The 16,712-nt window shown below is 36.8% G+C and overlaps 2 protein-coding genes across 3 annotated transcripts in view; both read right to left on the minus strand.

Annotated features, from left to right (window-relative positions):
* Nucleotides 1–6,304, minus strand: part of LOC109082336 (neurobeachin-like protein 1) — a 56,988-nt gene extending 50,684 nt beyond the window's left edge. Inside the window, 2 exon segments of the mRNA XM_042759165.1 lie at nt 5,032–5,413; nt 5,979–6,304. Of these exon segments, the coding sequence (XP_042615099.1) occupies nt 5,032–5,082 (51 nt within the window). The 5' untranslated portion in view covers nt 5,083–5,413; nt 5,979–6,304.
* A 2,503-nt stretch (nt 6,305–8,807) lies between these two features.
* LOC109056182 (STE20-related kinase adapter protein beta-like) lies at nt 8,808–16,075 on the minus strand. Of its 2 annotated transcripts, XM_042757503.1 has the most exons (13): nt 15,838–16,075; nt 14,796–14,869; nt 14,600–14,661; nt 13,938–14,021; nt 12,948–13,044; nt 12,713–12,834; nt 11,587–11,695; nt 11,379–11,502; nt 11,133–11,304; nt 10,014–10,118; nt 9,685–9,932; nt 9,486–9,528; nt 8,808–9,383 (listed from the first exon to the last, which is right to left on the minus strand). In XM_042757503.1, the coding sequence occupies exons 3-13, from the start codon at nt 14,609–14,611 to the stop codon at nt 9,222–9,224; spliced, it is 1,278 nt and encodes a 425-aa protein (XP_042613437.1). In that variant the 5' UTR covers nt 14,612–14,661; nt 14,796–14,869; nt 15,838–16,075; the 3' UTR covers nt 8,808–9,221. The 2 variants fall into 2 exon arrangements, with proteins under 2 accessions (XP_042613437.1, XP_042613438.1); XM_042757504.1 differs by lacking the exons at nt 12,948–13,044; nt 14,796–14,869; nt 15,838–16,075 and having other exon boundaries at nt 14,600–14,648.
* Between the last annotated feature and the right edge of the window lie 637 nt (nt 16,076–16,712).

Below are 16,712 nucleotides of genomic sequence, written 5' to 3' on the forward strand. Positions count from 1 at the left end.
ATAATTATTAAATGTTTGATAGTAAATCAGTATATAATTTAAATTAGTATATTAGTATAATTATGTAAATGAGTATACAATTTACATCTATATATTACCCTATAAGTGTCTTACCATACTTTATTACACCTTTCAAATAATTAATGAAAAATGTCAAATGTCAGGTTTCAATTCTATTCTATTCTATTCTCAGAAGAAACATTACCAGACCCTCAAAAACAAGCTTTAACACCAAAGCGATGAACACTGCTGTGATGCAATGCAGCACAGCTAAAGCTAATAAGAACGTTCTAGTTTTTAATCGCTTGCTGTACTTATTGTTCTTATTTACCAGTATGTACAGTACTAGATACAGCCAATTTAATTTCCACAGTGCACCTGTGAGAATGAGAGAAAATATGAACACAGAGTGGATTACACTCACAAATAGAGGATTTCCTCATTGACCCTCTTTAAACAAGACTAATGGATGAGTACTGTACGTGTGTGTGTACGTGTATGAATAGCACACAGCCCTGTAAAAGCCGTTTATAGCCATCACTGAAGGACAAGCCCTGATAATTACTGGTCTTAACCGGGTCAGAGGTCACATACAAGTAGCTCCGTCCCATTCACAAGACAACTGCTGCTGTCACACATGTGTGGTCTATCATTATCTCAGAGGGTGTGTGTGTATGTGTGTGTGTGTGGGACCAGGACTGTACCGGGAAACACAAAGCGCAGCTTCTATTCAACTGCCAGAGTAAACAGACCTTGTGAAAACGAAAGCACTTTCATCATGAATGCTTTATTCAATCCATCCGGTTCTTCCTTCAGTCATTTTCAACTCTGTTTCATTCATTCATCTGCCATTTAGACATCTGTCCATCTGGCATTCAGAAAAACAGCAAAGATGTAACATTAGGTAGGTTTTTCCATCTCAAAATGAAACAGTATGACTGCTAAATGCAGTAAGTCTTTGACATTTGGACAGAAAGGGTACTTGTTAATAGTATGCCAAGTCAAATATTACCATAACTATTGTTCAGACTAAGTATTCTTTGATGCATAATCAACCTTCTAGCATTGCTGCCATTTTGGTTCTTTATACACTACTGTTGAAAATTTGGGGGTCAGTAAGATTTACATTGAATTTTGTAGAAAATTTAAACTTTTATTAAGCAAGTATGCGTTGAATCGATCAAAACACTGATAATATTAAGAAACGTTTCTTGACCATAACTTTTTCAAATATATTAAGCAATTAATATATTAAGCAGTTATTTTAAATTGTAATAATATTTCACAGTATAACTCTTTATACTGTATTTTTGGTAAAAAAAAAAAAATGCAGACTTGGTGCTCATACACTTCTTTCAAAAAGTGTCCACTGAATTGGAGCTTTCTTAAAATTTAGAGTTCGAAGAAGATGAGGACGGCTTTTACTAGTCAGAAACGTAATTATGACATGAGCACACCATTAAACTGAAGGAGGGAACCGAGTCATAAATAGAAACTAGTAAAAAAAGATCATCTAGTAATCACTTAGATCACACTAGCAACGCCTGTTTCCTAATGTGTGAAAAAATAAACCACTCTAAACACCTTAGCATACAGCCAAACAAATTCTCCACTTACATTTTCAAAGAACTTAGATGAACTATAGTAAAATAATGCTGCCATTTATGGCAAGTCAGATGACAGAACGTCCCAGTAAATTAATTTCCATCAGAATGCATGAGTTTTATATTTTGTGACCTTGAGATACAATGTATGGCTAAATAGGTTATTCTTCATCTAAAGGAATCAAATGGCATGAGTTATTACTGAATGGACAAAACATACTTGAGATAATGCTGAGCAGGAAACTGAGGTGTACAGAGGTCAAAGGTTTGCTTAATACAGGTGGTTACAGAAGAAAACATCATTCAGAATCAAATAAGAGCTCTCAGTACATGGCTAGAAGGTTCCTAAAACAACATTTCTCCAGCATCTGATATATAGAGGCTGAGCAGGTTTGGCTCCAAATCATCTTGTCCCAGGAAACACTAAAACACATGTCCCAGAATTCACAGCAAAATGACCACTGTAATGCCTGCCAACATGCATAAATGTAAATCTGACAGACATAAACATTATCATTAGGCTACATTAGCGTGCAGAAGAGGAAATGTCACCCCACGCTGCGCTCTGAAGATCACAGGCTGGTTAATGCATGAGAGCAGAAACCATAAACAAAGCAAAGGTCATTCTTGCAGCAAACAAAACCACACTGGACTTGCGACTATCAGATCATGACGGAAATAATGTCAAGGACGAGCTGGCAGGTTGAACGTGTCACTGTGAGAGAATCAAGACTGCACAACACTTGATTGATAACTGAAGCAAAACTGCATATCCCATAACTTTGTGACGCTCTTTTATCATTTAAAACCTTACTGATCAAAGCACATGTTTTATTCCTTAATCCTTTTAGACCTAAATCTCACATTTGCTGCCACAACCGAAAGCTACTGTTCTGATTCGGAAGTCTTATTTTATCTGGCAGGTCATCTGGATAAGATCTGCATCCCAGTGGACGGCCGCGGCTCCGAGGGGCTCACGCTCTAATCGCTGTATTACGCTAACATACCATACCCACAAGACACTGCTGACACTCAAGTTCTTGAGGAAGCAGAATATTCTCTCTTGTGGGAAATGCGTTTTAACATTTGTTCTGGCTACTGAGAATGATTTGGTGTTAAATGTCCTTAAATGTCCTGAACCTGCCACAGTCTGATAATCACAATAGTCTCAACAAGGATCTGAATATACCAGCGTGATGGTAACCTAGCAGTTAAAGATCTGTACTGGCAACACAAAACACTAAGACAAGAAGTTTAAAGGAGTGAGAAGAATGCTATTGTGTTGAATCTGCAGCTGTTAAATAAAACTAGAGGCTAAAGTTAGTGAACAAACTTTGATGTTGGCTTGATAAAGTTAACATGGGCAGCCTCGAAGCATAAGAGCCAGATCACATGTCTGTTCTGTGTTCTTGAGCTGGCCCCGCCACAAAAAAAGTACAACAGTTATTGTTTTTGTAATATTTTTCTATAGACTCTTGCTATGTTGTATTGTAATATAGAAGCTTATTATGACAACAAAATTGTTCATTGTTAAACAAGAAAAAAGCAGGTTTATTCAGTCATGAGCAATGAGTGATTTTCTCATTGTTGATGGATGAAGATAAAAGACCGACAGCAGCCACGCAGTCGCTTTACAAAACAAATCCAATATAATGATCCACAGTGCATTTATTTCTCAACAGTTTATGTTCACTTGAGACATAAAGGACCCTAGATGGTTGCTAGGGTGTTCAGGGTAGTTGCTATCGTGTTGCTACATGGTTGCTAGGGCATCCTGGGTGGTTGCTAAGGTGTTCTGGGTGGTAGTTTGGGTGTTTCTAGGCAGTTGCTAGGGTGTTCTGGGTGGTTGCTTGGAAGTTGCCTTCATAACCTGAGTGGTTGATAGGGTGTTGCTAGGCAGGTGCTAGGGAGTTGTGGGTGGTTGCTAGGCGTACAGTCAGAAATATCTGTCTTAGAAGTAGTAGTAGTTTAAATAGCATAACAATATGTTGGCTTGAGAAACTATTGCAAATCGCAACACACAAAAAAAAAAAAGTAAATAAAACAAAGATTGAAGTAGCCTGTGTTTTACAAGAAAATGCCATTTCAGTTTTTCCACTTAAAAAAAATGCCATGTTTAATTGGATGTTACTTGCCATTTATTTGTAATTATTTGTAAAATTTACTAGAAATGTCAGTGAAAACTATTCAAAGTAAATCATATGCCAGTTTTTTTCAGTGTAATTGAAATAAATCTGAAATAAAATCTAATAAATATTAGATTATACATTATTAATGTTGCCTTTGCAACTAACTGATAAAATAATGATTTTATCATTTAATTAAATAGTTAAATAATAAGAATTGGAGTTCAATTGAAATTTAATTTTTATTAAAACTGAAAGATAAGAGTTCAATTGAAATAAAAATTTTGTATAAATGTGAAAGGGTAAATTATAATTAATAAAAAAAAAAAACACAAAAAAAAAAAAGAGCAAAACATTAATTAATAGTATATAAATAATACCAAAACAACACTTCAGCTATATTACAAAAATAAAGGGTGAAAAAATAGAAGGGACATGAATTAAAAACACGTTTTACTTCCATAATTTGATGTATTCACATTTTAGGAATGAATTTCTATATGACAGCTTATCAGGCCGAAAATTAAGAGGTGTTGGTGACCAAATCAATTTCAGAGAAAGTCCAAATGAGAGAGCCTTATCCTGAAGACATGTGAGGCTTTTAAAAGTTAAAGTTGCTGCACCACTAACAAAAATGGAATTGCAAACAATGTTTTCAAACAGATTTCCTGAACACTCCCCCTATCTGCCACTGGTCCGTCAAACAATTAGCTCCAAATTCACACCATTGGTTGAGCCAGTGTTGCACAAACAAACAGAGCACCGTAACTGACATCTGAAGGTCTACTTATAGTTGTTCCTACATCTTGAATTGGAATAAGAAAGATTTTAACATTAAAAAAAAAACTACACGCTTCACCTTTAAGACCTGTCTTTTTTTTTCTTTTTTTTTTTTGTAAACCAACATGAGACCCATAATCATATGGGTTCATTAGGGAAGAATAACCAAAACACAATCTGTCACTGTGCCCTGAATCATCGTGGGTTGATTATCTCAAGTCCGATTACATGACAGATGTGGGTCGGCAGTATCCCTCATCAATGAACACAACTGGACATTCCCAACCACCGGAGCTCAGCGGATCTCCCCAGAGGACATCTCATGATGTCACAACATGCGTTCACATATAGAACACAGTGTACCAGCCCCATGCACTCCTCAAGAAAGAAATAAATAAAACCGCACTCCTTCTTACATGCAAGGAGATTATCTGGCCGTGCTTAGTGATGCAATGAGCCTCTGCGTGAGAAATTAAATGCATTAACTCTATGAAAGTGCATGTGCACTGCAAGCTCTTTACCTTATTGCAGTACAGCATCCAAACCTCATACAGTCTCTCGGTCGATGCCATTCTGCACCGCAAGCTGTGAGCATGTAGGCGGAAATCTTCCCGATAGTAACCCCGATTATATTACGGTCAATATTCCCGAGCCCTCATGGTGTCAACATCCTGCCAAAAGGAGTTTGCCCATATGCCACGTTGATTCCTGGATAACAAATCCCACCAATGAGTGAATCCGAGTCTGTGTTAATCCAGGGTGACAGATCGTGTCATTTCCCCTGTGCACGGTGAAATCACATCCATCATGTGAACGATACGATTCCCAGAAGACTTGGACTTGTGCGTTTCCGGCAGTTTTCCACCAGCAGCTTTTCCAAAAATTCCTCTGTTCTTCCAAGCCCTGTCGACAAATACAGCACACGTTACAATTTACACGCTGCACGAATTCCAAATTCCAAAAACAAACTTGCATGCCACAGATAACAGTAAATGTGCAATGCATGATTTTAAAAGAAGGAAAAAAAATCTCAAAATAAACAGAAACCCATGACATCATCCCAGGCCAACTCAACATGTTCACAGAGCCAACATTATATCCCAGGCCTTGAAATAGCACGTAAACTATATTTTAAATGAACCATATTGGTTCAGATTATTTCTATGAATTTATTATGTATAAAGTAAGAGCTGATGTAGAACTCTGGGTGTTACTGTAAGCTTTAGATCTTAAACAAAAAAACAGATTCTAGACTTTAGATAGAAACTTACTCCTACAGGGTGTGAAAACATTCAACACTTAGAGCATCCGCATTATCTTGCCTAAAATATTTACTACAGATTTAAATGTAACACTTAGGAACAGCCCCTAAAATCAACACTTGTCATGTTATAAAGATCAGATCATGATAAGAAGTGGCATCGGCATATACAACAGCACTAATACTGTGCATCTCTCTGAAACTCACCTGCCTCAACAAAAGCAGCCCGTCCAAACTCCCGAGTCCAGACCCAGAGCGTGTGTTCTGGTGAAGAATCCAGGAATGTTGCCTGAACTGGAAGCGCCACTGACATTTAAAGCATGTTGGTTTCAACCACCCAAACTAGCTTTTCACTCATTTTGTAACCAGATAAGCTTGACAGCCCGGATGCATAAGACGAATATCATCGCGCTGGACTGCGACTGCTCGTTACAAAGCCACTGCACGAGCTCGGGCGGCTTGAAGGTGTGTGCGCTTGTGTGTGTTTGTGTGTGTGTTATATTCTTCCCCAGATGTTTTACGACAGGCCGCACTCCTTTACGTTGCCTATGTGGAGCTCATGTGAGTCCCGAAGGCGTGGCTGAAACTGGCGAAACGACCAATCCCACAAAGGCTTGGCCTAATGAATATTAATTACATCATGCTGACGTTGCTACGTATGCTTCCACAATGTACAAAATGTAGTTAAAAAATAATAGTATTACACTGATATAATATATATCAGTATGATACTATTCTTTTTGATAAATAATAAATAAATATACATGTATATCAAAATAACAAAAATTAAAATTCAGAAAAATAAACTCTCATATGTTATCATGTTTCATTTTTACAAAAACGTTTATCATGCTCGAGTCAGACCAGGGTGTTCGGTTACCTAATCTAATTAATATTCATAAGTACGCTTCAGCAATTCGCCAAATGACTAGCGTTCACATGCCTGTCAGCCAATCAGATAGGCTCACTGTATACACATGAGTTTGCATAATTAATATTAATAAGATGTATTCAATATAGAAAGACTGCTAAATTCAGCCTCAGTAACTCGGTCGTCGCTATTTTTAGATCTATAATTAATGCACTTCAAGTTACTTTGACATAAAACATATTGGTTTTTGCAAGCATGATAAGTTAAAAAGTGCAGGATCTATTTGACGATTTTGTGCCTCCCTCTGCTGGCCACAGAACGCAAATACAGAAATACTAAATGCAACACAAACAGCTAGAAATGAAATATTTTTGAAAATATAAATCAGTCAAATTAGATAAGTTGTAAAGTTGCACGGGAAAACAAGAACACTTAAAAAGCTAAATTTAGAAAATTATATATGGCATTTTTAATTGGCAGAAACTTAAAAAGTTAGAATTTCACTTTTGAGTCTACACAGCATTAAGAAATGGCACAAGGCAAAAAACAAAAGACAGGACACCAAAAAGTTATGAAACAGAGTAAGAATATATTTATCATGTCTAAATATCTCATATAGTTAACATGTACATATAAAAAAAAGAAAAATCAGTAAATATAATATGGGTCACAGTTACAGCTGCTCAGTCCTTCAGTCTGATTTTGATTGTGTTGAGGCAGTGTTGATGGGCGGCTGAACAGCACAGCATTGAAAGTTCGCTTTATTTCTTCACAGGAGCAAAACGTGCAGTTTCTTCGTACAGAGCAAGAGGAGGATGTGGATATTTGAACACAGAGATACACTGTACACACACCCACATGTTCACTGGCACAGGTTGAGTGGGTGATGCACTAATGAATTCCACACACACACACACACACACACACACACACACACACACACATCTGGCTCAGTTTGATGACCTCACTCGTTGGAGTTGGATCAAATCCAGTGATTTGCAGTTAGCTCATGATGTGATTGGCTGCTGTGAACATCAAACACACACTGACATGGTCTATATTCAGAATCACATACTAACAGTGTATTCCGTAGTGTGCATGGAACACTTGGGTGACCTTCTACATTGGCCAAAATGTGCAGAATACACATGAGCACACAGCATGGGATAAGACACAAGTCACAGAGTGTGTCTTTAACTGCTTGTTTCTGTCCATAACGAAAGAGGAAATGTTGCACGAAGTGACCAATCGCATAGCTTGACAAGTGCAGGTTCTTTACTGTAGTGTACAGAAAGTTGTGTGGGACATATTTAAAAAATACTTGTTTAAAAATAGCTATTATAAAATGGATCATTCCGGTCCTTGATTCTGATAGGTTGAGCCAAGTTCAAATCTGTTGGAACCACAACTGTTTCTGAGGAACTACATTGTTTGGCGGAAGAATACTGTTTTTATTAATATCATTGCACTTTACTTGCTCTGTTTTATTTTGTGAAACCTTACTACAAATATGGAATAACCGTTTTATAAAAGCAATAAGCCCCATGAAGCTGTGGTTTACAGTGAATTTATAACTTATAACTTGGGGCTTATTGCTTTAATAGTAGGGCTGCACGACTTATGGGAAAAAAATAGATTTTTCTGAAGAAAAAAAAATTGCTTCAGAAACTTCCAGGCTTGCTGTCTTTGTTTATAGGGCTGCACAATTTGACCATTTTTTTTAATAATTATTATATATAAATATGAGTATAATATACATAATCTATTATTATTATTATTTAAAAATATTAAACAAATAAGAAATATAAGAATTGCAATATTTCACAGTTAAATTAAAAACAAATTATTTAATAATAATAAGAAAATATTTAAAAAATAAGAAATATTAGTTTTGTAATATTTTGCAGTAAAATTAAAATAGAATATTTAAGAAAAACATTATTATTATTGAGAAATACAACAAATATTAGTACTGTCATTTTTAATTTTACTCTGAAATATAACAATACTAATATTTCTTATTTGAATAATTATATTTCTCAATAAAAAAATAAATAAACAAAATAAGAAATATGAGATTTGTAATATTTCAACTATTATTATTATTATTATTAATATTATTGATAAATAACAATTATTCAATTAAGAAATATTAGTACTGTCACATTTCACTGTAACATTTAAAAATGTCAAGTATTTAAGAGAGATATACATTTAATAAATTAAAAGGCAGCCTTTGAGATTTCAGAAACGCACTGTATCACAAATTCAGTTTTATTTTGATTAATCGTGCAGCCCAAGCTAAAAGGCTTTTAGTTGGGGGCACAGACATTAACGAGTATATACTTGCGCTTGTTAATCAGGAAATGTCTAGGCAGATGTTTGATTGGCTAAAAATGTAGATACGCCCATGAGTGCAAGATGATGTCATCAATACTTTGGTCAATATAGAGGTGGGATTTAGTGAGATTTCACTGTGGGTGGGGCTACCGTAACATGATGTGACATGAATACAAACTAAGTGAACGGCAAAATGACCAAATCTAGCTGCTGGTTAGGACAGAAACAGATGGCGAGGTTTAGGAGAAGTCCCACACGCTGTCCTCGGGCTCGGGGTGGGTGGGTGACGGGGTGTTGCAGGTCTGGATGGGTGTTTCAGACGGAGGCGTGTCTGGAGGACAGGACACTGGCACGGCCGGATACATCAAACTGAGGAAAGAGTCCCTCGTGTGTTTCTTCACCTGGAAGAAAAATACAGATCAATGATTGATGAATCAAGGCTACACTGTCAGACTGAAGACAGGGTGAAACTGAGAGAAAGCTCGATGAAAGGGTGAACGTACCTGTCTGAAGAAGGGATGGGTGAGGAGAGCTGTCGCAGACGGCCTGAACGACAAACACACACATATTACATCGGGATAAATGAAAGTAAAAAGGTTATTTTTTATATTTTAGATATTTTCATCGGCCCTGGCAGGTGAACTGAGAAAATAACTGTATGTGTGTGTGTGTGTGTGTGTGTGTGTGTGTGTGTGTGTGTACCTGCGCTCAGGCTGCTGCTGCAGGCACAGTTGGACCAGGTTGTGCAGTGTGGCCGAGTGGTTTTTGGGGGCGGGGCTTTGAGGTCTCTCTGCAGTGGCAGTACGAGTCAGACTTCCGGTCGCAACACTCTCGCCGATCCCCGAATCCACACCGGAGCGGGACACCTTGAGCGCCCCCATGTCTCCGAGAGGATAAGGAGGGACGTCGAGGAAACAGCAGTGAGAACCCCGCAGCTTCTGAAGCAGCATCTGCAGGAGAAGAAACAGGAAGTGAGTGTTTGGTGGTCACAGCTGCGTGCAGTAGATGGCACATGTAAAGGACAGCAGTACCAGAGTGGGCGGCATGTCCTGGAACGGCACTCTGCCACTGACCAGCTCACACGCTACGATCCCCAGACTGTAGATGTCTGACTTCACTCCATAGCCGTGAAGATCTTCATCACAGAAAGAGAGACACAAAAATCTCATGAAGCTCAATGGTTTTAGAACTGATGTTGGTGTTGACATTGACCAGGCCTTATAAATAAGAATGTACAATATATTAGTACTATATCAGTTATCAGCCGATATTAGTGATTTTATTTAAATGTAGTCTTATCAGTGTTGTTTTAGTACAGAGATACTACTATTATAGTTTTTATTAATATTTTGAATTAATCTTATGTTATATATATTTTCGATTTTCATTTTTAAGTGAAAGGTTTAGCAATTTTGTCATTTTAGTTTTTTATGTCTATATAGGTTTCATTAATTTTTATTTCAGTTTTACTTTCAAAATAATTTAGTACATCAACTAAATGTAAATGAGAAATGTTGCATTGGCAACTAGCGAAAATAAAATAAAATTACATTAAAAAAGTAAATTAAAAAATAAGTAAATAAAAAAAGTAAATAAAAAAAAATACATAAATAAAATAAAATAAAATAAAATAAAAAAATAAAATAAAATACTCAGCAACTAGCTGAAATAAATTAAGTTGAAATTTACAGAATGAATGAATGAATACATTTATGTTTTAAAAGTTTGGGGCTGGGTAAGGTTTTTTTTGCATTTACTTGCATTTATTTTATATTTGATCAAAATACAGTAAAAACAGTAATATTGTAAATATTTAAAATAACTGTTTTGTATGTAAATAATATATCATTTAAAACTTAATTAATTGCTGAAATGGCAAAGCTGCATTTTCAGCAGCCATTACTCCAGAAATAAATAGTGTCTTTACTGTCGGTTTTGATCAGTTTAATGTGTCCTTGCTAAATAAATTAATTTCTGTTAAAAAAAAAAAAAAAAAATTGGTAATGTGTAGATCAGACAGATTTGGATATTTAGTTGTGCATGTTCAGTTTTTATATTTAGATTACCTGTGCCACAATCAAATCTGTAAAAATATTGTTTACTGTTATATGCTGTCTACTGTTCGTGTCTGGAGTGTGTGTGAACGTCACCTGTCGCAGCAGCTCAGGACTCAGCCAGGGCAGCAGAGACGGACTGTGTTGAGGCATGTCAAACACGGCTCTCATCCTCTTGCCGTCCTTCATCAGACTGTACACGCTCTGCAGCCCCGACAAACACACACGGCCTTCAGCTGACAGCAGCACATGACTCGCCTTCACACCCCTGCAGGACGCACGAGATGAGGAGACCAGATTGATTCAGGTCTCTGTGACCGAACAGAGTCTTCGTGTGCTCACCTGTGCACATAACCCATGCGATGCAGGTACTCCAGCGCTCGGAGCACCCCGTACAGCAGGTACGCTATCAGAGACTCGCTCATTCCATCCGGAAAACACGACCTGAGCAGAGAGTCTGCAGAACCTGAACGAGACGCGTGCGGAGAGGGAAACTGAATAAGAGAAGGATGGGAAATGAAAGAGCATGTAAAGTACAGGCAACTCTTACCATAGCTCATGAGAGGAGACAGAACCCAGAGCTGACAGCTCGAGCTGAACACCAGTCTGGATGTCAGCAGGTTTGGGTGACGGAACAGTCTGGACAGCAGAACCTCATTCTGCAAAATAATACACATAAACTATAAATACCAACTGTCTTAAACCAATGGTTACAGGGCCAAATAATGCCTTGAAGCAATAGTTCACCCAAAAACATTAACAGTCTGTCATTATTTACTCCCTCTCATGTTGTTACAAACCCAAATGTTTTATATTCGTTTTGAATAATAATGCAAATGTTGATCTGTTTTATAGAATGGCTTCAAAAAAAATCAAAATCAAAATCAAAAAGTCTTATGGGCTACATTTTTTTTTTTTTTTTTTTGGGAGGTTTATTCCATACACCAACAGTCACAATGAAAATAGTTCCATGACGAAATAAAAATGATCACCAAAACATTATACTAAAAATGTTATACTTATTTTACTAAGGGTGCAAATGGGTATTATATACATATTTTTTTATGAATGCAATATGTTTTCATTATTAAAATCTAATTGATTTTCACTACAACAGTGCTCTTGTAAACATCATAATATAAATATTATTATTTTAATATAATAATTATATATACATATGTCTGTCATTATTTTTATTTCAGAATATATATATATATATATATATATATATATATATATATACACATACAATTATAATTATAAATGTATTATTATATATAGTATAATACATACTAATTATATATTTAAATATTTATTTAATATTTTATAATAAACACACACACACACATATTAAATACAATTACTTACAATTAATTACAATTACATAAAAGCCAGATTTATCAAATATGAACAATTACACACAAAAAGTAATTTATATATTATATTTAATTTTATCTATATTTAGTTCTATTTTTTAGTTATTTTAGTTATATTATTTATTTATATTAAATAAATAATAAGTTATTTATATTAAAGTTTCAATAAACAATTTGACTTTTTAAAAAAATTTGACTATAATTTCATATACCAGGCTTTATTAAAATCTAAAATCTAATAAAGCTTCATTTGAAAACAGTAGAAATCAGTGTGTGATGTTCGCATACGCATGTACACACCATCAGCTGCAGCAGCTCATCTTCTGTGCACTCGTCCAGGTTAGTGTTTTTCACCGCCACCAGCCGGCCGGACAGTATGTGTCGAGCCATGCTCACCTGACTGAGGTTATTAAAGCCCCGGCCTGCACACACACACACACACACACACACACACACACACACACAGTGATATAAACATGAGACTTCAGGGAATAACTAACATATCATACTACATAAAGCACATCACGGTCCCTACCCAGTTGTGAGAGCAGCTGATAGTGGGCGGGGTCAGTGGAAAGATCTGTGATGTCATCTTCATCCGTCAACACAGAACACGGAGAGACGTCACTGCTCTGTCACACACATAACACAGCACACAAACACACATGAACAGACATATAGTGCACACACACACAACTCTACCTGAACTGTAGAAGGATCGAGTTATATTCTGATCTCTGTGCCATTAAACCAAATTTGTTATTATTCAGTTAGCTTCTATAAACATGCCAACACTACAGCATTTTAGACTTTAACTTTCAGGATGGGAATACCTAAAGACAACCCACAGATGTCTCCTTTAGCCAAAGACACGGGGACAACAGCACAAGTGAGCTTTCATCCAGAGCCATGGAACAGAAACACAGCTTTGTGATTCCCAACACAATAGATCCACTCAAATCTCAGATCAGACTCATCTGAAGCTCGCTGGACTTTGTGAATATGCAATGATGTTTCTCTGGCATGACCGTGCTCTCGAATATCCTACAGGGCTTTCACACTGACAACCATTTGCAGTGACAAAGCAAACGGAAGTCATTCGTTTTAAATCAGAGTCTGTGATTTAATGCGACGTGGGCCACAGCGGCCGATGGCAGTGCGACAGAGCGAAGCAGAGTTCAGCACAGACTGTGAAGACCACGTGACCCATCTACTGGTACAGTTTTATACAGCAGACAAGTACGAACCACAATTGAGCATGTTTCAATTGAGCTATCAAACAGTGCACAGGCTTGTAATTAGAATTTATAGAAGACAGAATATAGAACATGGAATTTAAAGTGCCCCCATTATTACTTATTACTATTACAGCAGCCTTGGTGAGCATAAAAAACCACAGTAGTACAGTAATTGAATCACTGTCCGTGTGAATCCCCCTTGAATGGCTCGTCTAAAGAGGACAAAAGCCAATGGCTGATGTCTTCAAACACACTGAGGCCGAGATCTATTATTAGACTCTACTGACCGAGCACTGATGGCTGACGTCTTCATACTGCTCCTCTATGCTGATGGTCTGGACTCGTGAGTGGGAGGAGATACAGGTGCAGTCCTGAGGGGAAGAGGGGAGGAGACATGAGACACGCCCCCCACCCCGCAAATGAATATGGAGATGAATACAGATATATACACAGTATGAATATGCATGAATTGTGCAAGGGTGGGCTGAAGGGCAAAGACACGGGAAAACGAGGAGATGATTGTGGAAATGTTGCAGCGCAGAGTCGACCTTGCCATGTTTGATTAAGCCATGCTTCACAGGCATGTTCCGTATTCAGTGTAAAACATGAAAAAAAAATTTGAATCCTTTATTGAATCCAGAACATTTCTTTATGAGCGAGACATTGACTCAAGCCTCCTGGATTAAGAGGTGAGGTGGAGGATGAGGACGTTTATTATTAAACGTGCTGATAACTAGGGAATAGATAATAATTAGGCCATGGATATTGTTCAGTGAACATCTTCAGCCGATAAAAACACCCCTAAAGCACTACAACTATACACTAAACCCAGAATCAAACCCTTCATGCAAACACATTCTGACTGCAGAAATAAACACAGAAAGCATGAAATACAGAATGCATTGGGCTTTGAGCAAACAAGCTGGGGATGAAAAGATCTGACTCTCACCAGAAACGACATGAGGTGCTTTTGGCCGAGCCGATGCTTCACTGGAGTTCATTTACCCGATTCTGGAGACAGTGAATAACAATCAGTCCATCTGCAAAAACACTCCTGCCGCTGTTTTCTGGCTGTTTCCAGTGTGTCACGCTACATTTTTCATCGCAAGAAAATTTACCCGAAAAGCAAAATGTTTTTGGCTTACCTGGCTTTGCTCGGATTTCACTGCGTAAAACACACGAGAGACTTCATCTCATCTTACGCTGCTCCATTAGAGTCCTGTGAAGAAAACCATCAGCGGAGAAGCTTTCAGGCACATATCAAATGTTCAGGGCTTAAATGGCATCACATGTGATCCTGATCCAAAGCATCTCATCTCTGTTTTCTAAGCTTACAGAACTATTTCTGTAATTTCTTAATAGTCTGATTTCAAATGCATCTTGTCTGAAAAGCAGCATCTATATTCTGGCCTGGAATCAGTGTCTGGCTCTGCTTAAATGACTGTATGAGTCTGATCTCCTCTCTGCTTGAGACATCATCATCATCATCATCATCTTCAGTTATATCGCTTGATAGGATGTCATATCTGTCTGGACGCATCAGCTCTGATATCGCCGGAGGTGACATTGGGAACTACTGTCCATTTTGTGTTGCTACTGTATGTTATTAATATTAGCAGCATCGAAATGAGTTCATGCTTGCCTGATTGCAATTTATATTAAAAAGAAATATATTAAAGATTAATGAATGTATATAGCACAAGATGACGTCTCTTTGTTAAACTACAGTTGTAAATAAAATAAATCATGCATATTATATTGGTGCACAATACAGCAAACAAATAGATATGCATAAACATGCATGCGCAAATGAGATGATATGTTAAATGTTAAATATGTAATTATCAGAGCGGCTGAGAGAAGGTGTCCTTCCTAGTCCTTGACAGTGACTGCATGTAGGTTAACAGGGTTAAGAAAAAACATCTTTAACAAAGAGCAACGGTGCACTAGAAGGGTCTAAAATAAGCTGGACTTCAATATTAAATCCACCCTGTTTCATGTGAATTATGTTTAATGCTGCATTAATGCATTTGGTGACTGTACTAGGGAATTTTTACATGATTTAACATTGATAATGCGGGATTAATATTATTCGCACGTGCTACAATGACTACTGTTTTCCAATATTATGCATAGCAATAATTTTCAGAGTTTGATGAGAAGCTCAAATCCAGATCAAAAACTCACCACTGTTATTCATGTGGATGGAGGTTCTGCTGTAGATTGATTTTGACGGCGGGCGACAGTTCTGGGCAGTTACAGTTACTTCTGTCACATCACAGTTTTATCGTATGATGAAAAATCACGCGGCGCCTCTCATATTTACCAATAACATTTGTAAGTTGACTTGCCAAGTCTTTTCTTCTCAGTCCCAGCTGATCGCGCGTCACGCGTGACGTATCGGAGACATTTACATAATAAAAGTCGCTCTCACACGCCGTAAGGCAATGCATAATAAAACACTCAATTCGCCTCTCCGTCATTTAAATAATAATTTAGGATTCCGTTTAAAATTATTAACGATATTTATCCCTGTAATTAGTTCCTTAGACACAGATTTATTTTGGCTTGTAATGAGCGCACCTTTTGTGAAGCAGACATAGAGTATGCAAATTATCTTTAAAAATTCTGGGATGATCTTTATGCTTGGTTTTGTTTGAAGTTTGTAATACCTGACTTTGATTTTAAAGCTGAAAAATATTTTTGTTTTTTGGAACTTTGATGGTGAAATTTTAGTTAATAATATTGTGATTTTGGCGAAATACTTCATTCATAAATGCAGATTCCAGGTAACCCACAACCCCTACACACTTACACACACTTACACACTTACACACACACACCTTCTTACTTTTCAAGAAAGATTTAATGGCCTTCTTTAAAACTCATGCATCATAAATGTAATCATTTGATTTATGTTTTTTGATGATTGAGTCCCTTGTATAGTTTTTTTTTTTTTTTTTTTTGATCATTTTTCTGTATTTATTTATTTATTTTTCTTTATTAATATTTTAATCAAGTTTATTTTGTTTAGATATTTATCTTTGTTATGTTGCTATTTG

Source organism: Cyprinus carpio, chromosome A6 (genome assembly GCF_018340385.1).
Source record: "Cyprinus carpio isolate SPL01 chromosome A6, ASM1834038v1, whole genome shotgun sequence".
Lineage (NCBI taxonomy): Eukaryota > Metazoa > Chordata > Actinopteri > Cypriniformes > Cyprinidae > Cyprinus > Cyprinus carpio.